The sequence below is a fragment of the Myodes glareolus genome, chromosome 9 (genome assembly GCF_982192425.1).
Source record: "Myodes glareolus chromosome 9, mMyoGla1.1, whole genome shotgun sequence".
NCBI lineage: Eukaryota > Metazoa > Chordata > Mammalia > Rodentia > Cricetidae > Myodes > Myodes glareolus.
This window is the reverse complement of record NC_142034.1, coordinates 69,805,647-69,833,181: the sequence shown is the minus strand read 5'-3', so window position 1 is coordinate 69,833,181 and position 27,535 is coordinate 69,805,647. Positions and strand designations below refer to the sequence as shown.

Here is a 27,535-nt window from a genome sequence, read left to right as displayed (position 1 = left end):
AGGCTCCTAGCACAGTTCTTGATACTCACTATTTTCTCAAAATATACTATCCTTTGTTTCGCTATTTTTTTTTTTTTTGAGGCAAAATCTTGCTATATAGGGTTGACTAGTCCTAAACTTGCTTTGTAGACCAGGCTAGCCTGAAACTCACAGTGTTCCTCCAGCTTCAGCCTAGCAGAGTGCTGGATTATAGGTGTGTGTCACCAAACCCAGGGGCCTGTTTGTGTTTGTCCATTTGTTTTAACAGAAGCTCAGAGTTCTAGCTCTGAACCATTCCCTGGGGCAGTCCTAGAAACACAACTGCTCAGTTTGACAACCAACATCCAGTTCACACAGATACTTACAGGCTGAGGCTGCTCTGCAATGCAGCAGTTGAAGCACAACCAGAATTCACTCATGCTTTCAGTCCAAGGCCTGAGCAAGCACCACCAAAGGCTCCAAGTCTCCAGGCAGGAAGCTCCACAACGTTCGCCCTCCGAGTGAGGAATGGCCGTCAAAATACTCTATTTCACTGAGTCTCTGTCCTTGGAGTCAGGGTCTCAAGTTGATTAAAAGGAAAGTCTGATTGTTTCTTTTCTCTGCTTCCAGTTCTGCAGAGACTCGGTTTCAGGTCAGTAGGGAGGAAAAGAACCACTCTGGTCCAGAGCCTGCAGTGGGTCTAGGGAGAGGAGGAAAAGCCATTTATCTTTTAAAATCTGTAATACAATAAGAGTAAATATTACTCAAAAAGCAAATACTGAAAGTCAACAATTTCACAAACTCATTGACTTAACCAATTATTATTTTGAGTTATCACTTGACTATGAAGGGTCAATGTTATAACAGTGAAAACAGAAAAATCCTTGTTTTCATGGAATAGTCTATAGCTATAAACTAGGAATTAGTTTAATAGGCATTTTATTTAAAAATTACCAGTTAAAACATAAGTTGCCATTCTTTTTTTTTTTTTTTTTTTTTTTTTACCAAGATGGGGTTTCTCTGTGTATCTTCGGAGCCTGTCCTGGAGCTTGCTCTGTAGACCAGGCTGGCCTCGAACTCAGAGATCCACCTGCCTCTGCCTCCCAAGTGCTGGGATTAAAGACGTGTGCCACCGCCACCCAGTTTAGTTGCCACTCTTAAAACTCTTAAATTCCACAAAGAAATGTTGATCATCATTTTCATGTTTCAACTGAGTCCTTTGTTCGCAGACAACCCGCAGTAACTATGATCAATTAGCTCTAAGAAAAGCAGGTATAGCACACCAGAAACCTTAAAGTGGCCATCCATTCTCAGAATAGAACCCTGCACAGAGGCCGAATGCATTTGTTAGCTTTCCTTCTGGGGACTCAGCCTTTAGGACCCCTCCTCCACCCAAATAACCAGCACTGAGTGGAAACACTGAACATCTCTCACCACTGCAAGCCAGTGTGAGACCAAGAAACCCCTGTTGGGCAGATTCCTAGCTGCAGCTGAACAGAGTGGACATTTTGCGGATTTCCAAATGCTGGACGGCTGACTTGCTGACAGTCAGGAAAAGCAAAGGAGGGGGAACCAGGGAGGTTCCAGTCATTTTTTAAATTGTTTTTATTGAGCTAAACATTTTTCTCTGCTCCCCTCCCTTCCTCTCCTCTTCCCTCCTCCTCACTTCCGTGACCCCCACACTCCCAATTTACTCAAGAGATCTTGTCTTTTTCTCCTTCCTATGTAGATTAGAACCATGTATGTCTCTCTTAGGGTCCTCTTTGTTGTCGAGGTCCTCTGAGGTTATGAACGGTAGGCTGGTTTTTCTTTGCTTTATGTCTTAAAGCCACTTATGAGTGAGTATATATGATATTTGTCTTTCTGGGTCTGGGTTATCTCACTCATTTTTTTTTCTAGATCCACTCATTTGCCTGCAAATTTCAAGATGTTATTTTTTTACCCCTGTGTAGTTCTCCATTGTGTAAATGTATCACATTTTTCTTATCCATTCTTTGGTCGAGGGACATTTAGATTGTTTCCAGATTCTGACTATTACAAATAATGCTGCTATGAACATAGTTGAGCACATGTCTTTGTGGTATGACTGAGCATCCTTTGGGTATATATCCAACAGTGGTATTGCTGGGTCTTGAGGTAGGTTCCAGTCATTCTTAGGACCAGTGTTACCTGTACATAAGTTTGCTCTGGTGAGGCCTGAAGTTATATTAAAAGGGCTCATACTCTTGGCAACCAACCGTGCACATTAACTGAAGATGCCCAATACTGAATACCAAAGTTGGAAATCAAGGAAGTCTTAACAATCAGCCAACAAAGACAGACGGTGAGAATCTAAGAGAAGCAGCAGCATGGACCAGAGCAACTGTAATTATGTGACAGGTACAGAAATTTACTAAGGACGTCTGGCTATTATCAGAACAAGAGAAAGGAGAAGCTGTTAAATGTGGCATCACAGGGTCACCTTCAAGATGGAACTAGCACTGATAAAGGACGATCAGAAGAGGGGCAACCAGTGGAGCCAACAAGTGAAGGCAGTGTTTGCAAGAAAAATACAAAGCTTAAAAAGACAATGTGGTAGAGAGTGAAGGAAAAAGCCACTCTTGAAATGAAAAGATCAAAAGCTAAAGATGACTTCATTTGGTTATACAAAAAGACGTAAACATTGCTGCTCCAAGTGGTAAAATACAAATCAAGTATTTAAACCTCTTAAAGACGACTCAAAGCTAGGTGGTGGTGGCACAAGCCTTTAATCCCAGTACTCGGGAGGAAGAGGCAGGAGGAGCTCTGTGAGTTTGAGGCCAGCCTGGCCCCAAAGCCACACAGAGAAACCCTGTCTTGAAAAAACCAAAAAGAAGAAGGAAACCTCAAACCGATAAACACTGCATCTGAGAATCATTATTCTCATCAACTTACAGAATCCTGGACTGACCAAACTAAAGCTCTGCTCTTCTAACATATATTATGTAAATATAACACAAAATTCTCCTTTATTCTCACCAATGTGACTACTTTAAAAAGTATTATTTTATATATCGTAGGTTAAGTATCCTTTACCCTAACCAGACACACTTTTTTAATATTCCTCCCTTTGATTTCTTCAAAGCAGGAAGGCTAACCCTGCTGAGACAGGCACTGAGCCACTTTCATGGTGAGTGTACTCAACCTGATAAGCTGCAGCACATATAATCCTGGACCTCAGTTTGCAGTCCAGAGGGTAAGGCTAGCATGCCTCAGGAGGAACAATTCATGCAGTAAGCAAATATCCAAGGAAGACTGAAGGAAGAGAAATTCACAGTTCTGCTATAATTAAAATACAGACTTGAAACACGCACTCTTTATTTCACCCAAGTCTAGAGATAAGAAGTAGAGAGGTTTGGCCTTGGAACTGAGAAATATTCTGAGATTTAACTGATCAAAGGAAACTTTTACTCATTTCTTTCTGCCCAATCTTGTTATAGGAAATATATGAAGAAATGAGTTAAATTCACAATATCCAATGGACACTTTTTGAAAAATTAAAAACTGAATAAACAAAAAAGGACGTACATAAGGCCGACAAGATAGTGGGAAAGCACTGGCATCCAAACTGGAGGACCTGACTTGGATCAAAACATAGAAAAGAGACTTTACTCCTGAAAATGATTCTCTGACTACCACACATGAGAACCAAAGTGTCAAAGTGTGTGCTCTCTCTCTCTAAATGTAAAAAAAGTTTGTGTGTGTGTGTGTCTCCAAAATACGTCTATATCCTTAGACACTGATTATTTCTTTATGGTAACAACTTTGAGAATTCTCTCCTAGCTTTCTGGAAAGGATATGTCACTGCCAGTCACCTTACTACTGCATGAGAACAACACCAAAACCACCACCCTAACTGTAACTTAGTACCCAATGACGATTTAGCAACCTTACTACTGTATGAGAGCACAGCAAAACCACCACCGTAACTGTTAACTTAGTGCCCAATGATTAAGCATAGCTCCAAACAGGTTTAATGGCCCTTGGATCTAAGGCCTTGAAACGGAATCTCCAGTAGCAGTGCATGAAGACAGCTTGCCTTTGTGGAGACATCCTCCCTGCTCACCATGCTGCAGTCACACAGACATGCAGATACTACAGCATTTCCACCTTTGTTATTTGGCTTGGTTCAGGTATGTCACATTTTCTGATTCAAATATAAACAGCTAGACCCTACCTGTAAATATTAATTACACATTTCAAGCAGTAGTGTTTTACATTTATTCGCTTGTCTCCACTGGCTACTCTGTTTAAGTTAGCATGTGATTTATTACTGTACCATCTTTGATAACTGCTTTAACAACCCACATTTCCCCAGTTCAAAGTTTCTTCACATCTCCAGCAATGCTATTTCTTTTCATTCCCATACACTACTTTAAGAATTCACAATGTTCGATGGGAATGATAGCACACGCCTTTAATCCCTGCAATCAGGAGGCTGAGGCAGGTGCATTTCTGTGAGTTCCAAGCCATGGGGATGAGGGAGAAGGGGAAAGGGAGAGGAAAGAGAAGGGGAAAACTCACAGTGCTTTTGCTCAAGAACAAATGATTAAAACACAGTAATTTGTAAACTGCATATTTGGACAACACAATAAACCTCCTGAAACGTATTTTCAAACCAAGAGTGTTTGCAGCCCTGCAGGTTTTTATTTGTTAAGTAAACAATGGACCTTAAGATATTTCCTAACATGGCTGCTTTGGAAAATATCCATCTTCTTGCTTTCCTAATCAAACTGCATTTTTAGATTTCAGGTATATAAACTTAAAATATTTATATACAAATATCTTCAAAGAATATCTGAATCTGTTGCAAAAATATTCAACACTGCTACTATACTGATAGTTAGTTTCACTTGAGCTGGAAGTTGCTTAAAATATATTCATTTTCAAAATCTTTTACTTTTAAAGCCAAGTATTGTCATACTGAAGGCAAGAGGATCAGGAGTTCAAGGTTACCTTCAATTATCAAGCAAGTTTGAGGCCAGCCTGGACAACATGAGACCTCTGAACAAAATGCAAACCAAAACAAACCCCTTACACTTAAAAAAGCTATACCCAGGAAGCAGAATTCTAAGAGCTACACAGCTCGGCACATTCTGCACGTCAACATCAGACTGGTCTGCAGCAGAAGAGGCGTCTCCTAAGACTTCATCTTAGAGAAGGAAGAACTACACAGTTCAGCAACAGGGCAATTAGTTTGTATAGCACTGCACCAAAGTTCAGAATTTAGACTCTGAAATAAAGATATGTGGCATGTGCTGTGTTTAAAGCCAAGTTTAGATACTGCTAGTGTAGAGTGACATTCCTCTAACTAGCCAAAGACTTTCAGAAGTTTAAGTATTCCAGTAATCTTAGAAACGCTAGTACTAGTACAGAGAAGTAAAAGGCCCTAGAACTCATCGGTTTTCTGTTATAAAACAGAATAATATGTTTCAGTTTCCAGATCTAAAGTAAGGGCTAAAATCAGATGATGTATGTATAGGCATTGCACACTGCATGCTCTTGGTTGTTATCAAAATTTAAAATACCAAATGCAAGAATAAAGCAACAATAACAGTTGTTGTTGTTTTCTTTTTTTTTGAGATGGGATGGAAACTAAGTTGCACAGATTAGTTCTGACTTCCTAGCCTCAAGTACCGTCAGGTCTCAGCTTTCTAGATATCTCGGCCTACTATCACACACTACCATGCCTTAATGTAAATTAAGACACAGTTTGAAAGTCTATCAAGAAGAAAAGCAATCTTTAAAAAAAGATTTATTTCAGTTTTATGGGTTGGGGCATGTGCACATGCGTGCAAATATCTGGAGGCCAGATGAGGGTGTCAGACACCCTCAATCTGGTGTTACAGGGTGGGGGGTATAAGTTTATGCACCACCCAATGTTGCTATTGGGACCAGAACTCAGGTCCTCTGCAAGAACTATATGCACCCTTAACCACTGAGTCATCTGTCTAGCCCCAAGGTGGGGAGGGGGTGGTAATGAAAACAGCATATTCATACTAAAGAACAATGAATCACAGCTTTATAGATTCTTAGAAAGCATTATATAAAACAGCACTCAGAGAACTATTGCCACAAATTTCAAAAACGGTTTAAACAACTTTTGTCTAGAGAAACAAAAATAGGTCAAAGTAAAATTCTTAACAGCCAGCCAGGAGGGCACTCAAGGGCAGGATTCCAAACAGGAAAAGTCGCATAAAACTCCTGGAACGCTGACAATGCTCTACCCTCCCTCCTCCAGCTGGGCTGGAATGAGAGTCAGGCAGGAACTCCACCACCAGTACAACCCCAGCCCTGCTGTAGCAGGTGCTAGTTACAAAAGTATCTGTTAAACACAAGTGTCTATATATTTAAAGGTTTATCTTTTAATTTAAAAAATGTGTTATGTGTATTCGTATTTTGCTGCATATGTGTATACACCATGTGCATGCCTGATGCCCACAGAATCCAGAAAAGGAAATCAGATCCCTTGGAACTAGGGAGGCAAATGGTCATAAGCTGCCACGTGGGTGCTGGGAACTAAATCTGGGTCCTCTAGAAGAGCAGTAAATACTCCAAACCCAAACTATCTCTTCAGTCCCTCTTGCTCTCTCCTCTTCCTGTGTGTAAGATGTGCCTGGCGCCCATGGAGGCCAGAAGAAAATTCTAGATTCCTTGGAGCTGAAATTACTAGTTGTGAGCTACTAGACATGGGTGTTGGACCAAACCCAACTCTCTTTAAGAACACCAAGCATTCTTAACCACCAAACCACCTTCCTACTCCTACATACTTTTTAATGATCAAAAGTATAAATAAGATGTAAGTAACAACAGTAAATGCTAACAATTAGCAGTTGGTCATAATGAACTGATAACCATCGAGAATGAAAATGCACAGAGTCAAGTGAAAATAAACACCTTTACTAGTGACACTGAAGGGCTGGGTAAAATTATGGGAGAAGGATGTCAATTCTACCAAACGTCAAAGTTGTTTCCTACACAATTACTAAATTATTAATTAATGACAAATATGATTTATCAATGCAGCTTATTCACAGCAACATGAACAATTAACCGTCCCATATTAGTTTTGAAATAGTTTTGTTTTCAGGTTTGTTTGTTTTTATGGTTTGTTTTTTTCTCATTATGTGTGTGCGAGAGTGTGGATGCACATTGCATGGATGTGTTTGTAGAGGTCAGATGGGTCATTCCTCAGGTGCTACCTACCCTTTCTTTGCATGTGTGTCACAGGGTCTCAAGCTGGCATGGAAATTCCTAAGGCTAGGCTGGCTGGACAGCAAACCCCAGTACTAGGGCACCACTGTGCCCATGTAGATACTTAAGGTTTACTTATTTTATGTATCCTTTTATTTTATTTTATTATATATTTTATTATATTTTATATATATATATATATATTATATATTATTATATATATAATATATATATATATATTATATATATATAATATAATATATATTATATATATAATATTATATAATAATATTATATATTATTATATTTTATTTTCCTTGAATGTATGAATGTGGACTACAGGCCTGCCTGGAGCCCACAGAGGCCAGAAAAAGACATTGGATTGTAGTATGAGGGCTGGCTTGTTGGGGTTTCTGTCCTTCCCAGTACCCCAACAGCCGGCAAGCAACAAAGAAAAATTACACACAGGACTCCATAAGGTTATAAACTGATTGGCCCATTAGGTCAGGCTTCTTGTTAACTCTTATAACATATATTACCCCATTATCCTTATCTATGTTAGCCACATGGGCTCAGTACCTTTCTCAGTGTGACAGCTTACATGTTGCCTCTTCGGTGGTCTGCGCAGGAGTGGCTGAGAGAGAGCTTCTGCTTCCAGAATACTCCCAGTCTCTTTGCTCCACCCCTACTTCCTGTCTGGCTTTCCTGCCTATACTGCCTGCCTGGCCAATCAGCGTTTTATTAAAATATGATTGACAGAATACAGATAATTCTCCCGCACCATTTCCCTCTTTTTTTTTTTAAACAAAGGAAAATACCCATAATCCATTTGTTGGGAATGTGGGCGTAGTATTTCAGGCTACTTCCTGCTGGTTGGGGGCGCTGATAGTCTTAAGGGGACCTAAAGAAAATTTAGAGTTATAATCAAGTCATGACTGGAGTATCCTGTGAGTCTCGATCATCTCAGGCAGCAGTCTTGGATCAGTTCTGGATGTAGACCTCTGTCATCTGGGCCATCTGTTCCTATCGGAGATTTTTCAGGTGGCCTTCCTTGGTCAAAGGTGGATTATTCTTAACTCTGAATAAATCCAGAGTCTCTCGTTTTCTGTGGAAACAAAAGCAAAACCTCTTCTCCAAAGTAACATACCTTTTGACTTCAGTTTTGAAGCCAAGGTATTTTCAAAATTCCTATCTTGGGTTAGTTCAGCAGCATTTATAAACAAAAGTCTTTTAGCAGTTGTTGCTCCTTCCTCAGCAATCAAACAATTTAAAGAGAGCATAAAAGCATACAGTATGAAGATTCTCTGTGCATTTTCCATCTTTATGTGGCTTTATTTTAACCTCTATTTCTTTTATTTTTACTTTTACTTTTTGAGACAGGATCTTTGTATATCTTTGTCCTGGAATAACACTGTAGACCAGGCTGTCTTTGAACTCACAGAGATCCTCCTGTCTCTGCCTCCCCAGTGCTGGGATTAAAGGTGTATGCTACCACACCTTGAACTCACAGAGATCTGTCTCGGCCTCCCAGGTATTGGGATTAAAGGCGTGTACTACCACACCTTGAGGTCACAGAGGTCAATCTACCTCTACCCCTTGAAGTCACAGAGGTCAATATGCCTCTGCCTCCCAGGCATTGGGATTAAAGGTGTGTACCACCACACCCAACTACTCTCTTTCTTTCCTTTTAACTTTAAGAATTTTAACTTTTAGCCTGCATATACACACTGTAAACCATTTAGAGGTTTTCTTCCTCTTTGAATCTCTCTTTACTGTATGTTTTTCTTTTTCTGACCATATGAGTCTTTAATTTACTAAGCAATATGGAGAGCTGTGGCTTTGACGGCTAGATCCAGCTCATTCCTTAGCTTTTTAGCCTCAAGGCTGAGGTACCAGCCAGAGCTGTGTTCACTGCCACAACTCTATGGCGTTTCAAGGTCCTTGCCAGCAAGCAAGCTGCAGCATTCTGCTCACAGACCACACTCAGTTGGACTGCCTGCCTGAAAGAGTCAGAGTTTGCTCTGGCAGGACAGCCCAGAAAGCCGGCATTTTAAAATGGCACAGCTTTTTTCCTGCTATGACTGAAAACTGAAAAGCATGCGTTCAGCTTTTCATCAACACCGTTTAAGTGTTTCGTGGCAGGACCTCTTAATGAGCTGCAGGGTTTTGCAGCTAAAGCTGAGTCAGGAAGCTTCTCTTAGATGAGAGAGCTTGCTTGCCTCTAGCAAGCAGAGCAGACCCGAGAAATTGCTGCTACCAAGAAACCATGCTTTACTCTATTCATTCCCAAGCTTTCTCAGGCTTTTTGTGGATTCAGTTATCCACGTCTGGGCGCCATATGTAGTATGAGGGCTGGCTTGTTGGGGTTTCTGTCCTTCCCAGTACCCCAACAGCCGGCAAGCAACAAAGAAAAATTACACACAGGACTCCATAAGGTTATAAACTGATTGGCCCATTAGGTCAGGCTTCTTGTTAACTCTTATAACATATATTACCCCATTATCCTTATCTATGTTAGCCACATGGGCTCAGTACCTTTCTCAGTGTGACAGCTTACATGTTGCCTCTTCGTGGTCTGCGCAGGAGTGGCTGAGAGAGAGCTTCTGCTTCCAGAATACTCCCAGTCTCTTTGCTCCACCCCTACTTCCTGTCTGGCTTTCCTGCCTATACTGCCTGCCTGGCCAATCAGCGTTTTATTAAAATATGATTGACAGAATACAGATAATTCTCCCGCACCATTGGATCCTTGGGTCTGGAGTTACTGATGCTTGTGAGCCTCCATGTGGGTGCTGAAAACTGAACTTGGGTCCTCTAGAAGAGCAGCAAATGCTTTTACCTCCTGAGCCCTCTCTCCAGCCCCATATTTTTAATGTGGGTTCTGGGGATCAAACTCAGGTCCTTGCTTTACCAACTAAACTATCTCCTAGCCTCTGCTCTCCACATTACAGGACAGGCCGCATTATGCCAGGTGCCTTCACTCATGTTCTATCCCCTTTTTTGGGGGGGGGGGGCGCTCACAAATTCAAATAGACTGGCTGGCCAGGGGGCCCAAAAGAGCAGGATCCTCTGCCTGGGGTTACAGGCGTGCACTACTATGTCCTTGGCTTTTAGAGCTAGGCTGGGGATTAAACTTGGGTCCTCATGCTTCCACAGTAAACACTTGGCCGCTGGAGCCATCTCCCCAGCTCCTGGTTTCCCGTCTTTGGAAGCAGGGTCTTACATGGCCCTCACTAAGTATGGCAGTAGGGAAAGCTGGTTTAGATTGTGACAGCTGGCCACGGGCACACGCCTGTAGTGTAGGCCTGGACTACACGTCAAGATGTTGTCATGAACAACTGACTCAGAACTGCAGAGCACTTGACCTTTGTACATCCTGTTTTGCTGTTCTAGAAATGGATTCACGTTAATGTCTACCTTCTTGGTGAGGACTCAGTGCGTAAATATAAACTGTCTAGAAACTGCTTGGGAAGTCCACAGAGCGGTGTGCTCACCAGCTCTCCTAAGTAACTGGTTTTCACGGCAGCCGCTACGCCACTACTGTTGCCCTAGTTATCTTTTCTGCCGTCACAGAGACAGGCCTCTTTGGCGCTAACCTTAGCAGCGTGTGGAAAAAGATTTTTCTAGTCAGGCTCCCTCTTAGATAGAGCAACACATAAAAAAGTGTCTATTTACATTTATATTTAAAAGAGAAATGGAGCAGAACTGGTACCAAGGTACAGAAAAAAAACATATAAACCAATTAAATTAATTAATTCTTCCCTTTTACAGCAATGTCTTAATATCCTCCAAAATAGTTTAAATGTATATATAATTTATATCTCCATGACATATACTGTTTACAACAGAGAACATTCAGTAGATAGTAATTCTAATTAGGTTACTTTGTCAGTTAATAAGTGTCAATAAAAATACAACTGTATACCAAATTGATCTGTCACGTTTTCTCCTCTTAAACATAAGGCTTTGAGTGTCGGAGGCATAAAGATTTAGAAGGCTTAGTAAATGAGCTGTATGTGTAATCCATGACTCTTGGCCAAGCAAAGAAGTCCCTATCAGTCCCCTGGGACAGGAAAGCCAGTTCAACCCAAACTGTAGTGGCTTATCTGGGTGTAAACAGGCGCGGTGGAGGACAGCTTTAGTCCTGTTTCAGATTACTCCAGAGGCAAAAGATCACTTGGGTCTACAGCTCATTCCTGTGTGCTTGGTGCCAAGTGCCTGACTTGTTAACTTGCTATTTTCCTCCAATAAATAAGGCATTTTCAGCTGTCAAATATTTTTTACATGGGAAACTTTTTTTTTTTGGTTTTTCAAGACAGGGTTTTTCCATGTAACAGCCTTGGCTGTCCTGGAACTCACTCTATAGACATCTGCCCATTTCTGCATCTTTAAGGTATGTGCCACCACTGCCAGAGAAATCTTTTTTTTATATATAAATATGCTGTGACATTAGAATTATACCATACTCCATAAGGAATTCACTAAAACTTTTTTCTATTTAATTTTTTTATATCTACTTATTTTATATATTTGAGTGTTTTTCCTGAATGTCTGTGTTCCTATAGCATGTCTGGTTCCTGAGAGGTCAGAAGAGGGCACTGGATTCCCTGTAACTGAAATGACACAGCTGGAAGCTACGACATGGGTGCTAGGGTCCTCTGTATCCACTCTTTAGTCTCCTACTTTAAACTCCTTCACTGTCTGCCCCCTCCTCTCAGTCCCTCCTTCCTTCCTTGGGAGGCTTTTCTTTAGTCTCACTGTCTTGCCTAGGCTGACTTGAACTCCTGGGCTCAAGTGACATTCCCATCTCAGTCTCCAGAGTAGCTAGGATTACAGACACACACTACACCAGGCCTCGTTGTGTGCTTGTTTGTTTGTTTGTTTTTCTGAGACAGGGTTTCTCTGTGTAGTTTCTGAGCCTGTCCTGGAATTCGCTTTGTAGACCAGGTTGGCCTCGAACTCACAGAGAAATATCTGTCCCTGTCTCCTGAGTACTGGGATTAAAGGTGTGCGCCACCACACTTGGCATGTTGTGTTTTTATTTTAACAAAAATCTGCATCCAACTGTATTACCAAAATTAACAACACAGTTGAAACAGATAACTGACAATCAAGCAGTGTCCACAGAGTGCCTGGCATCTGGCTTACAGTGGCCTCTAAATCGATCAATCGAGAGAGAGAGAGAGAGAGAGAGACTAGTATATGAGGGAGGCATGAGAGTTTATGGCTATAATCAGAAGGGAGTGACAGCAGTCCAGAGGCTGAGGAGGAGGACTGTGAACTTGAGACCAGTCAGAGCTATAGAAAGAAAAAAATCATTTTTAGGGGCCAGAGAGAGGGTCCAGAGGTAAGAGTATGTGCTGTGCAAGCGTGAGGACCTCAGAAAAGGTTCACACACCTGTGACCTAATGCACTGTGGGAAGTGAAGACAGGCAAACTGATGGGGTTTGCTGACTTAGCAAGTTCAGTGACAGACTCTCCCTCAAAGGACTAAGGGAGAAACAGAAACCAGGGCACCTGACATCCTCCAAATGTACACACACACACACACACACACACACACACACAGAGAGAGAGAGAGAGAGAGAGAGAGAGAGAGAGAGAGAGAGAGAGAGAGAGAGAGAGATCCATGTTTTACTAAGAATCAAGAAAAAAATTACTTGGATTTAGACAGCACTGTTTAACGATTACTCAGTAGCCATACTGCACATAATGTAGCATGTAGCCAACTACGGGTCGGCTTCCATTTCACTGTCTGCTGAAGTGGCGGTTCACTATTGGAAACTTTACCCAGTCCTAGGACTCAGCCAGGATCCTTAAAGGACAAAAACAGCCCACAGGCTGGGGCATACTCATTAAGCTGCACAAGTAGAAACCGTACTATAGCATGAGCACCTGCCTCACAGTCCCTGACGGAGGGAGATTAAAGTTCAAAGCACATGAATAGTAACCCTGAGGTTCCACCAGGGAAGATCTCCATCTAGACAGGCTGTTGACGAAATCTAGTTTTAGACACAATGTGTCATATACGATTATAACTTAAGGTAGAATTGAGCTAGACTTTATTAGGTTGCCTGATGTATCTGAATTGTGATCTCTTCACTCCCAAGGTAAAGATAGTATTTGCCTCTTAGGATTATGAAAATTAAAATAAGACAAGAGTCTTTGTCAAAGTTCATTAAGTGTAATGTGTGATTAACACTCAAATGTTTGTTTTTCTCCTTTGAGGGAGTGTTTATAATAAAGTTGGAGCTTTCTGTCTTACAAGGGAATTTACTAACAACACTGATTTTTAAAAATTTTAAACCATTCAAAGAAAACAGCCTAGACATGGTTGCCTACATCTGTAACTCCAACACTGGGTGGGGGTGGGGGGAGGTGGGAGGAGGGCAGAGTCAGCATGAATCAGAATCCAAAGCCAGTAAGATCTGCGTACAGACCCTGTTGGTGGTGAGGGGTTGGTGGGAGTCCTATACAAGGCAGGAAAGGACTAAATACAACTTAATGGTAATAAAAATAAATAAAAATTTAAAGCTGCACTTTAATTGGATCAACTTGTCTGACATAATCACTGGAACCAATTATTGTGGCCAAACAATGAAATGAACCACTGGCTCCTTGAACCAAGAGGCTAAACAAGGCTGACTTGCCTTGTCCGTGGGAATCCACAGCACAGCAGGAAGGTAGGTGCAGTACTGGAAGAGGGAGACCAAGAACCTCAGCAGGTAACCGCATCGTGTCTGCTTTGGTCAGTTATAAACAGTACCTGAAACACATTAAACTATATATACATAAAGACTAAATGGAAACTTAACTTTTAAGAGATTCTTCAAGGTACTAGCTAAAAATAAAACTAGTGGATTTTCAGGAGAGGAATAACAAGGACTGAGTGTGAAAAGCCACAGCGGAAAATGACAAATTTAAAATGTTCACTGCTTCTAATTAAAGAAATGGAAATTGAAGACTCTCTAGAGAAGCCCATGGGGAGTGTACTCCTCTATTTCTCCACTCTCTTTTAATGCTGTGGTTAAATATATATTAAAATCATTTTAATAAACTATAACCTACATGCACGCACACATACAATTTGGAGAGACAGCTCAGCGGCTAAGAGCACTGGCTGCTCCAGAGGACTGGGATTCAATTCCCAGCACCCACATGGCAACTCATAACTGTCTGCAACTCCAGTTCCAGAGGATCCAACATCCTCACACAGATGTACATGTGGACAAAACACCAACGTGCATAAAATAAATAATTAAAGCCCAAACCAGCAACTACTATTTCATAACTATTCTATTTTAAAATGTAGTAGTATTCAGTGTTGGGAAGGAACAGGGAAAGTGTCTGTGGTGGTCTGAGGAGAATGGTCCCCATAGGCTCATGTTTGGATACTTGGTCCCCAGTTGGTGCAATTATTTGGGAAGGATTAGATGTATCTCACTGGGGCTCTGAGGTTTCAAAAGACTAATGTCATTCAAAGTGTGCTCTCTGGCTCCTGCTGGGGTTTCAGGATGTGAGTCTCAGCTGCTGCCCAGCCACCCCTACTTTCCATCTAGTCCACCATCATGACTCTGACCTCCTGCAATCATAAATTCTTCTATAAATTGCCTTGATCATGATCTCTCATCACAACCATAGTTTTTTTTTTAATTAAAAAAAAAAGTAACTAAGACACTGGCAACCACATATATGTGAGTTTCAGGCCTTTTATGAAAGTAATCTGAAATTTCCACAATTAGAATTCTATAAAGAACTCAAAAGAAAGAAAAAAACCTGTATGCAAAAAAATTCATAATGGAAATACTTCTTAAAACAGAATTTAAAAAATAGGTAAAGTCATATGGCTAGGTAGTTGTTTAATTATGGTTTAATAACAGCTTTTATAGCCATGTCAATGCTAAAAGAATTTAAGCATTTAACAAGTTGTATTGCCTAAAAGCATTGTAATATAACAATCTCAGGAAATTTATATGAAAATAAGGTGACCATTTAAAATCTAACATTATTAAAATAAACCTAATTATTATTTTTATTTTTTAAGATACTTATTTTTTATTTTATATGTATGAATATTTTGCCCACGTGTGTTTCTGTGTAACACATGGGCCCAGTATCCACGGAGACCAGAAGGCACGAGATCCCTTGGAACTTGAGTTACAGATGGCTGCGAGCTCCCATGTAAGTGCTGGGACCTGAATCAAGATCCTCTGCAAGATAGCCAGTGCTCTTAATCATTGAGTCATCTCTTCAGCAACAAATTTTGTCTTTAAAACATCTGATGTATCTGGTACCATGTTTTGAAAACACCTGGACTTCACCAAAAATGGGCAACAACAATTACATTTTAGATAAAATATAATTCACAGAAATAGTAACTTTCAAGAATATACAGGGTTTTAAATATATACTTAGATAACTAATCTTGATGAATAAATGGCTTATGACAGTTTTTATAAAATAGATGTGGAAAATTTCAAAATCCTCTATACCAACACAAAGTACTGGGCTTATTTCTGTAAAATGCTTTATGTTCTCATCTGTTTCATTAGCACAGCTCCACAGGAGACCACTGAAGCCCTGTTTCTGGAATGCTGCCCCAATTCTTCTCACCCAGGCCTTGTTGCCAGGGCTGCAGCTGCACAACCAATTCTTATTAAAATGGAGTATTTGAAATGCTGGTCTATGGAAAAAGGATATAAAGGATTTCATTATCTCTTCTCAAAACTCACAGTGAGGGAGGGCTGCGCTCCACCCTTCCCAAGGCACAAAACCACTCACATCCCTCTCAGCCAACTTAAACACCAAGACAAAGGCAGCAGCTCAGCCTGAGACAATGCAAGAAGTCATGACAGACAGCACTGCGCAGCAGCGGCAACGTCTAGCAGGTTATTTTCAAATGAGTGTAAAATGAGTGGTGTGGTCATGAGCGACGGCCGTGGCTTGAGAAACAACACTTCTAAAGAGTAAGCACTTGGGGGAAAGACTCCGCACTCTGTAACAACAACCAAGAATAATTTCACCGACAAAACTGGGAAAACTGAAAGGATTCACTCTTTGCTATTGTATGGAGGGCCTAACAGCTGCTTAGAGAATTTTATGGATGGGTTACTCTCTTCCATTTTCATTATGAACACATGCCCTTTGGCTCTCTCAATAAAATTCCTAACAACTGCTAGCCCTGCTGCGAGAGACAATTTACGAGTTAATCTATCTGATGAGAAACATTAACACAGATCTATAAAGATTAGTTATTTTTCAGCTGAATGTAAACAGATAAATACTCATAGTCAAAGTAAAAACCAAGGCCAGATTTTTATTAAAAAGTATTTTCAGTGTTCGTAAGACACTAGACTTCTTGCAGCACGAAGAACTTAAGAATACCAATGACTTTAGGGACAAGAAATTAGGCTGGAAACGTTCCTTGGAGTGTATTATAGTCTGTTCTCCAGTTATGCACTTACAGTGGAAGAAAGCAGAAAAAGAGAGGAAGGGACACTCTCCCTTGAGGACTTGGCTACACAACATGCACTTCAGGTCAGAGAAAGAGACACGAGACCCAGTCCTAAAAGTGCGCAATTACTGAAATCGAATCAGGGGTGTAAGTGTATTTAACACACATGAATACAAGAAGACTAAATGCATGCTAAACAACTGATTTTCCTAGATTCTTCAGTTCTTGCAGCTGCCAAGCTCTACATGAAATGTTCACTCTCAGCATTTGCAAAAGAATTTTAAAATACTTTTATGATTTTTCTAATAGGTTTTTGCCTTTAGTACATATGATTTTATTTTTAAGAGCTCAATTTTAAAGTTTTAGGTTTCCCCTTTATTTTCGAGGGGGAAATTAAAAAAACTGTTATTTTTTTTAATTTTATTTAAAGTGGATAGCCAGAAGAATCTCTAGAACCCTTAAATCCCCAGTCCCTACCAGTGTTGACTGTGTGGTGGGAAACATCATTCCTTCCTCTCAGAAGGGGGTGTGTGTTCTTTAACCCAGAGACTGTAATGGAAGGGGCTGCTATCTTTTGCACATGCCTCAACAATCCTCATTTTTTAATGTACTAGATTACATAATAAAGAGAGGTTAAATATGGTTCTGGATAGAGGAAAATGTACATGTTTTTGTTGTTGTTGTTTCTATGAGACAGAGTCCTTCTGTATAGTCCTGGCTATCCTGGAACTCATTATATAGACCAGGCTGCCTATGCCTTCCAAGTGCTATAATTAAAGGCAAGCATCATCATGCCTAGCTTCCAGTAGATTTTTGTTTGTTTGTTTGCTTGCTTGTATGTTTTGTTTCATCGTTGTTGTTGTTGTTGTTTGAGCAGGGTTTCTCTGTGTAACAGTCCTAACTGTCCTAGAACTAGCTCTTGTAGACCAGGCTGGCCTTGAACTCACACAGATTCACCTGCCTCTGCCTCCCAAGTGCTGGGGTTAAAGGCGCCACAATCACCCAGTGATTCCAGTAGATTTTTTAAATGGCTTTGAAGAGTAGACAACCATTACTTACTGCTTTTATTGATAAAATGTGGAATGCATTGTGACTAACTGAACGATGGCCATGAGATGACAAACAACTGTCATGACCGTCACACATAGGCAATGGAATGATTGTGCTTAACCTGAAAAACAAAACCACACTTTGGGCTCTGACAAGATGACCTTATTAATGGTCAGTGCTAAGAACGCAAAGAAAGCTGACTGCTTTTGTGGCGATCACTTCAATAACTAGCCATCAGTGGCCAAACTTACCACTCACAACGTGGCCACTTATTCAGCTATCTCTGAGTGAAGACTGTTTCACAGGACACACACAGGTGACTGCAGATGCAGTAGCAGTAGAAGTTGTTCCTTGAAGATTTCTTCTCATTTAGTTTCTCCGTTTCACTCAAAACTGGCCCTATCTGCAAACGAAAGCATACAATTAGGAGGCAAAAGTGGCAGGGAGCAATTCCTCCATCTATATAATTAAATGATACAACATGAAAACTAAACTCAAATGCTAGACTCACTAAGCACCATGTTTAAACAAACAACCTACTTTTCAATGCCTGTAACATGCTTATTACACAAAGTTACACCCTTTTCTCATCATATAAATTGATCGTTGCTCCCATGGTATGCAAGGTACAACTTATGACCCATTGAGCAGAATCCAGGTTAACAAGTCTTCCATACACACAAGGTTGGCTTACACACTGTTAAAGAACATGTTCCTACATTGACAAATCTAAAGACTTCACAAGAAAAATTCAGATTTCTGCTCTCTTGAAAAAAATAAAATCAAACACCATGAGGTCTATTCCTTCACGGACACTATCAGAATGGATGGGCGTGGGCTTTGTGGCTGGTTCTCCACAGATGCTGCCACTCTACCCTAGTTCAATGTAACCTAGTTCACAGTTACCTGTCTGGACCCGATAAGCATCTGAGCTTTCAAACTCTGCTATGTATTTTTAATAGCTCACAGGGAACATTGTATTATTGTCAAAGTCAAGCATATTTTCTTGATTTAGGAATATAAAATAACATGAAATAGAAGCATGAGGTTTGAGTCAGAAAGCTGTAGATTTGAGTTCTAATTCTGAATATTAGTAGATGTGTGATCAAGCCCATATCAGAGCTATTTCTTCATACAGAAACATCCAAATAAACGAACAAACACTTAACACACTAAGCAAACAACGAGCCTAAAATCTAGCATGCACAAGCTCAATTGGTAACTCTAATCACTTCTTTCTCATTATTGCTCATCTCAGGTAACACACCGCATCTCATGTCAGCACTATCCAATGTCTTCACCCCCTAAAAGCACTGCCAGGACAAGTCAATCTTCCAATTCCAGCTGTGCAAACAAACGGCAACTCTTCCCTAAGTATCCATTGCTTTGCTGAAGTTGTATATTCAACTGTTTAAATTGGGGCAGGCTTGCTTGCCTTGCGTGCACAATGCCCCAGGCTTAATCCTTAGCACCAAACTAGAACAACTAATTGTGTCTTCCAAATGCTGCTGGTACAAATTTGAATTACATAGTCTTTTTTTTTTTAATTTTTAGCTGCTTTAACACACATGCACAAGCCAGGTAGTGGTGGCACAGGCCTTTAATCCCAGCCTGTACTCAGGAGGCACAGGCAGGTGGATCTCTCTGAGTTTGAGGCCAGCCTGGTCTACAAAGTGAGTACTAGGACAGCAAGGACTAAACAGAGAAACACTGTCTTGAAAAACAAAACCATCAAACAAAAAACCAACACATACCAAAACCAACCCCCACCCCAACAGTGTCATACAATGCAGCTATTGCATCCCTAGGGTACATCTGTAAAACATTCACAGCAATTTACTGCAACAGCTGATAAAAGAAGCAGAAAGTCACTGACTTGAGACTACCTCTATACTTTCAGTACCGACACTATGAAATATATTAAGTTGTATAGTGTTTGGGTTTGGTTAATTTTGGTACGTGATGTTTTTATTTATTTGAAAAATTTTTATAACTGAAAGTTTATAAGATTAAAATTTTAATGAAATGCAACCTAACTCACTATGTAAACATACAGAAAACCTAATTGACTGGCAGAACAGACAGCTGAGTCTCACCCAATCACAAGCAATCAAACTTCAGCCAAGCACAGGCTGCCAACAAACCTGACCACACCCAAAAAGGTAGAGAAAGAGACAAACCTTACTTTACTTCCCTTTTTTGTATAGATCTAGAAAGACTCAATACCCAGTTAGACAAAACTCTCTGGATCTTATATGATTATGAGCATTGCCTAATTCATAAAAATCACTCTTTTACTCAAATTCAGCTTTATTTAAATATGCCTGAAGTGGTTTTTTTCTTATTTAACAGAAAAAAAAAGACAACTGCAATTGCCTGTAGATAGGTGAATGGGTAATCAGGAGCAAAACCTTCACTCAGGGAGGCACTTACAGCCATGCACCACACGTGTGGGAACTATGAATGCACCCTAATACAAAACTGTAAACTGACTTAAAACAGTGTGAGATTGTGTGTGTGTGTGTGTGTGTGTGTGTGTGTGTGTGTGTGTGTATAACTTAGCTACCTGGTTCTCAAGGATGAACTATGCAGAGGACAACATAAAAAACAACATGAACATGCGTGGTTGCAACAATGAATTACTCTAGGGGCTGTGGAGATGGCTTAGTAGGTAAAGTGCTTGCCATACAAGAATGGAGATCCATCTGAGTATGGATGCCCTGCACAAACATAAAAAGTTGGATGCAGTGGCACACATCTGTGACCCAGTGATGAGGGTGTCAAAATAGGTGGATTCTGGAGATTTGCTGGTCAGCCAGGAGAGTCAAAAATGCCAAGCTCCAGGTTCACAGAAAACTGCCTCAAAATATACAAGGGAGGCAGTCAGGGGGATGGGTCACTGAGTAAGAGCACTTGCTGCCAAGCCTAAGTTCAACCTCAGAGATCCTCATAGTAAAGAAAACCAATTCCCTCAAACTATCCTCTGACCTCTGCACATATGCATCTATTCACCCACATACACACACACAATAAATAAGTAAAGGTAAAGAATTTTTAAATAGAGAGTGCCAAAGAAAGACAGCATACCTCTGGTCTTTACATATCCACACATGAATAAGCGCACACACGCGCACACACGCACTCACACACACACACACACACACACACACACACACACCTCATACAAAAATAATTTAACATACATCCATCAACATGGATGAATCAAAAAATAATTATCAATTATGCTTCACTGAAAACCCACTCACATTGAGTGTGTAGGTCCATGGTATAGTACTTGGCAGGCGTACATAAAAACCAATCTTATCTTCAGCACTGTGAGGAAAAAAAAACATACGCACAGCATATATGCACACACAAACACTAGTATGTTGTAAAAGCCATTTATATAAATTCTAGAAAACTAAAACTAGCCAGGCAATGGTGACAAACGCCTTTAATCACAGAGGTGTTGCAGAGACTGGCTATCTCTGTGAATTGAAGGCCAGCCTGGTCTACAGAGTGAGATCTAGAACAGCCAAGACTAGAGAAACACTGTCTCAAAAAAAATAAAAATAAAAATAAAAAACTAGAGAGAGAGAGACAGAGGAAGAAATCAAAAACTAATTTCTAGTAACAAAGAGTAGGTATATCAATTGCCTGAAAATAGGTATGGGTAGGCAATGAAAAGGACTACAAACGGCTGAAAGTAAACTTTTGGGGTGACAGATATTTTCAATTATATTTGTTATAGTGGTTTTTGTGGTGCTGGGGTCACACCACTGTCTTGGGCACCCCAGGCAAGCTCTGGTCCACTGTCTGTTCCCAGTCTCAGATTTCCTGTAGCTTGAGTGTGGTATCCCTTTGTAGGCATATATGTATGGCAAAGTTATCAAACTGAACACTTTTAAAATGTGCAGTTATTCTGCTTAAAACCAATTAACTCACTGCAGACAATTTGTAGCAACACTGATTTGTAGCAAAACTGATTTACATGGAAAGCTGGACCCTTTCAAAGCATTTAAGCTTGACACATTTAAGTAACCAGCCTCTGCTATTTACTTCCTCTGTGAATAAACTACAAAGAATATAACCATTCACATTAATAGTTTAAGGAAAAAGTAATCTGGATAACCAAGTAGCAGAGGTACACTGTTAACTCTACAGTCTTGATATATTTTGTTGTATCTGGGGTGCTGTTCACATTCCTAGATATAGTAGGTTTACTGACAAAGTATACAGACAAAGGTTAGACTTCTAGGAATTGTTTCTATAGTTCAAAATTCATACAAGTAGGACAGCGTAAATGAGGCCAAATTTTAAAAGAGGGGGCCTACTTCTAATTGTTGACATTTCAAAACATGATGGGAAAGGATGCAAATGTCCAATCATCATGCACAAAAGACAGATTATGAAAGTGATCTACTGGTAGGAATGCAAAGCCACATCACCTGTGAGAAAAGTCTGGCAACTTTCAGATGAAGGAAAACAACTACTACGGGAGCCTGGGTACGACACAGCAGTAAGAAAAGAGGGTCTTGAGACTGGATTCCAGCTCCGCCACTTATTAAATGGGTTAAATTTAAGCAAGCTACATACCCTCTCCAAGCCTCAATTTGCTAAACTACAAAATGAAAACAATCCATAAAATTATTAAGGTTTAAATTAGGTTAGTATCTGTGAAATGCTTGGTCTGGCACAAAGTAAGATTCTAGAATGCAATTATCAAATCAAACCATGTGATGTTATATCATGCTATCAGCTGTTTAAACAGTCTAAAGTCAGGACATTTAAAATACATAGCACATGCACAGCAACTGTAGTACAATGTAGCATTTACCAGTGAGCTGGAGCCAGGTGTGACGATCCACAGACATAACCCCAACAATGTGAGCACAAACAGAAAGAGGAACTTTATATCAGCCTGAACTACAGTTGACCTAGGCTGTATCAATAGTCAAAAAAACATAATTTCCAGTTTTGACCACCAGAAGAATTATAAGCAAGCTATTTTATACACACACACACACACACACACACACACACACGTTTGGTTTCATTAACTATAAAATGAATACAACTCCATTAGCTCAGTATAATGCTTGACACACAACAACTAAAAATTAAAATATTTCATTATGTTACTAATGAAATAGATTTATTATAAGCTTGTATAAGGACCATCCATCGTGGTCCCAATTTATGATGATTTTCACAGTCGTTCCTATCTCTATCTCAGGATATCCAGTTCAAATAACAAATTATACCAAAATTTTAGTTCAATTATAAATTACATGGTTACCCTTGTTTAAAACTGAAATGCCTTCAGATTTTTCCCTATATTTTGTTTTCAACATGTTCTTTCATCTCCTCCTTCTGTTGATCAGTGCCTCACTAAACCGGCTGGCTGGAAACTCTGTATCCTCTTGCCTTTGCCTTCCAACAGTTGGATTATAAACTATCCCGCCTCCCCAGTTCTCTCACATTCCCTTTTAGGTAACAGCATCCCTTTCCACCTCCAACACACTATTACCCATTTTAAACCCAGGCTCCAAGTGTAATATTTCTCTTTAATCTCATGATTCAGGACAGTGTCATGTTTTCCAAATTTAATCTTTCTTATATTTCTATCCAAATTCTAAAATAAAGGTTAGCGATGTCAATATATGACCATCACAATAACCTTAAAAAGTTAGTCCTTCAGAGATAACTACATTTTAACAGGGACTCCTAGAAGACAATATTTAATCCAAAAATAATACCAGTTGGGATTTCAGGCACTGTGACAAGGTGAATGGAGCTTGCTGAGGGCAGTTTTCCCTCTTCAGATCACATAATTTGGGCAGATTTTCACTTGCTTGCACATTAATCCTGGACTTCTGAGTTCTGTCTTTCACTCCATAAGGCTCCTTGGCTTGCTTCCATCAGCTGAGCTCACTAAGAACACATACATTGATAAACCCACATTCCCAGCCCAAAGCTCCTCAGCCCTGGTGCCCTTCAGTCTGAATGCACACAGTCTACCACAAGCAGCACATCTCCACCGAGATGTGTGCCTCTACCTTCAGCTTAACTCCACTTTTTCCTTACCACTTTCCCACCTCAATTCCGTCCATCTTATTTTATCCCATTCTTTCTCTTCTACCTATTTCCCAAGCAAAAAACAAGGGCATAATTCTTGACTCCTACCTTTCTGCTTGCTGTTCAAGGCCAGATACCACAAAGATCTACCTCAGTTATTTTTACAATGTGATTGTCACCAAACCTGACAATCTGAGTTACATCCCCAGAACCTACTTGTTAGAAGAACAGAACCTTTTGTAAATTGTCCTCTGACCTCCACATACATGCTATGGCACACTCAAAACTGCCCTTCCCTAAGACAGATAGGCAAACATACATATACATACTGTTGTAATTGATTTAACATCGCCACAAAGAAAAGTCACACTATGCAACAAGGCTCACATAGGAGGTTTATTGGAAGAGGAGAGACAAGGGGCAGAGACAGGGTTTCTCTGTGTAGCCCTGGCTATCCTGGAACTCTGTAGACCAAACTGGCCTTGAACTCACAGAGATCCACCTGCCTCTGCCTCCTAAGTGCTGTGATAAAAGGTGTGTACCACCACCACCCAGCTTTCTTTTCCCCCTAAGATAGCGTTTCTCTGTATGTCCCTGACTGTCCTAGAACTTGTTACTTAGACAAGGCTGGCCTTGAACTCAGAAAACCACCTGCCTCTGCCTCAGAGTATTAAAGGTATATGCTGCCATGTCTGACCTGTCACACATTATTTTTGAATATTATCACAACCTATCTCATTTCAGCAAAATAAAGATAAACTGAATTTAAAGAAAAGATAGCACATGAAAATGGCTCAGCAAGTAAAGTCCTCACACAAGCACAAAGACATAAGTCTGAACCCCCAGTACCCATGCAAAGCCAAAAATGGTAGTATATCTCTGATCGCAATGCTCCTACAGAGACAGAATCGCAAGAAAACTCACAAGGCAGCCAGCCTGTGAACAAGAGACCCTGTCTCAAACAAGACAGAAAGAGGAGTGATACCCAAGATTATCCTCTCACCTATGTATACAAGCTGTGGCACATACACACCGGCAACACACAGTCTGCAACCAAGTTACAAAATGGAAAAAAAAGAGTACATTTAAAGTATGCATTAATTCAACTATATAAAAACACAGCAGTAAGACAGAAAAATAAAGATTTTACAGCTACATCCACTGGCATACTTCAACCATTCACTACAGACAGAAAACACGCTATGAAAGGTTTTTACAAACACTAGCTTATTTCCAACTGAAAACATTAGGCCTGACAAACCACTTTATGTAAACAACAAAATTAATTGTTCACATCTAGTATAACATTTCAGAACATATCAAATCAAAGTTGAAAAGTTTTTAATATTACCACCTTCAAAATATACGGCATGCAAAGCCACGTGATCAAATAAAATGACTGAAGGATATTCACATTCTCCTAGACATTCCTTCCTGTGCTTCATGGGCAGAAAAGATTTTTTTTAAAAAATCCCCTACATTTCCCAGATTGTTTCTTGTAGTTAACAAGTGGAACGTAAACAGGGCTCTGCCTAAGCAGCTCCTTAGAGGTAGGGAGCAGAAGTGAGCCTGTGAGTGGGAGGATCCGCAGACTGTGGAGAAGCCGCTGCCACCAGCAGCAGACTCAGCTGTTACAGCCACCTGCCAGTTTCAACTTCCTAACCTCCAGGACACAACTATGGCCTGTCTTCTCGAATCTATTAACTCAAAAGTGACCTCGATTCTAACTCTTCCAGACCACCCGTTACCTTTTGCGGGGAGCTGGGGACACCAAGACAGTTTCACATGGTCCAGGACAGCCTGAAACTCCTGGTCCCCCAATCTATACACCTTGAGAATGACCCTGAATCCTAATCCTCCTGTCTCCACAATTTTATCATTACCAAAAATCATATATAAATGTCCTCTCTGAAACAGTGACGGGAGTTTGTTTCGCAGGAGGAACTCTGAAAGCTATGGTTGGTGTCTGTTATGTTTAAAGCAGGCATTGCTCCACCTCATCTTAGAAACCTAATAGCAAGATTTAGTATTTATATATCTAAACATAAAAAAAAATAAAAATCACTGTATAGAGGGATATTTCTAGGTTTATGTATGTGGGCATCTTGTCTCCATGTGGTCTGCATATCAGAAGAGAACACTGCATCCCACAGGACTACAGTTACAAATGGTTGTGAGCAGCCATATGGGCGCTGAGAATTGAACCCAGGAACTCCGGAAGAGGAGCCAGTGCTCTTAACAGCTGAGACACCTCTCCAGACCCTAAAAGGATGTTTAAAAATATAAATAAAAGACATGCTAAAGGGTCTCTAGCCAGCCCAAGCATGGCAAACATGGCTCTGGCAGCATTGCCTTCCTCCCCCACACCCTCTGCCTTGTTAAAAATCATTAGATTACATCCCTAAAGCTAGCAACCAAGGTCTATTCCCTTATCTGGCCACTTCCACCTCCTGAGGTTGACTACCAAGGTCTAGATATCAAAGTATTAAAGTGCAGAAATCAAAAGCCCCCTTTTGGTTGCCCTAATAAACATGCCCAACCAAAATTAAACACCTCATCCTAACATGGGGTTTTCCCTTTTACCTTTATAAACTGCCATTCACCTATGGGCCATGTGTGTCTCCTCTCAATCCAGAGGCAGTCCTTTGTGTCCTGTCTGCCCCCGCCACACACACACACCTTGGACAAATACTTTCCCCCTCTCCCTTGTTTCCTTCCTCTCCTACCTGTCCTCTATCTCCTGTCTTTGTCTCTCATTCCCTACCCTCTGTCTCTTTGGGACAAATAAATCTGCTTTGTGCTGAGAACTTGGCCTTGGGGTGTCTTGTGGAGACCACCAGTCCCTTCACCTGCAAAGCCTCTTTGAGCAAGAGCCTCCTTTCCTGGGTAGGTGTAGTGACCACCCCTCATCGAAGAGGCCGCTCTACAGCAAGGAGAGACCATCACAGAAAACCACAAATGGGCACAATCCAGAGACTATTAGTAACCCAGCCCCAGTGGGTATTCTCTATGTCAGCTCTATGGCTCAGAACATCAGGGAAGAGGGGTGGAAAGCTTACGTAAGAGTCAGAATATGAGGAAGTCAGCTGTGAAAGTCTCTCCCAGAAATGGCTGAATAAACAAGATGAAAACACTGGCAATATCAATGGTCAGGTTAAGCATAAGGGGGAAAATGTGAAGTTATTAGTCAAATTTGAAACCATATGCATAAAAACAGCCTCAACAGGTGTTCTGCTGTTGGTTTGTGTGTGTGCGCATGTGTGTGTAACTATAATAAAAAAAGAGGCAATCAACTTGAAAATGGGAGGGGTTGAATAAGAGTAGCTAGGAGGTGCTGGAGGGAAGGAGGAATGATATAATTTTATTTTCAACTAAAAGTTTAAAAAGTAGGCCAAGTATAAGGGTGTACACCTTTAGTCCCTGCACTCAGGAGGCAGAGCCAGAGACAGACAGATCTTGGAGTTTGAGGCCAGCCTACCCTATGAAGTGAATTTCAGAATAGCCAGGGCTACACAGAGAAACCGTCTCAGGGCGGAAAAAAAAAGGTATACACACACACACACACACACACACACACACACACACACACACACACACACCAGACCAATGAAACAGCTAAGTGGGTCTGGGCATCTGACCCAAGTTCCATTCCAGGAATCCACATGGTGAAAGAAGAGAATGACCCCTACAAGTGTCCTCTGACATCCACATGTATGAGTGCACACACATATACATAAGCAAACAAACAAGCAAATAAATGTGAATTTTAAAAACTGAGCTATTTTT

General features: G+C 40.6%; 1 protein-coding gene across 1 annotated transcript in view; it reads right to left on the bottom strand.

The window, feature by feature from the left end:
• Cdc42se2 (CDC42 small effector 2) overlaps positions 1–27,535 on the bottom strand; it is a 68,188-nt gene that overhangs the window by 21,346 nt on the left and 19,307 nt on the right. The window contains exons 2-3 of the mRNA XM_048437702.3: positions 17,923–18,074; positions 345–658 (exon numbers count right to left, since the gene is read on the bottom strand). Coding sequence (XP_048293659.1) covers positions 345–398 — 54 coding nt within the window. The 5' untranslated portion in view covers positions 399–658; positions 17,923–18,074. The remainder of the gene's footprint in view (positions 1–344; positions 659–17,922; positions 18,075–27,535) is intronic.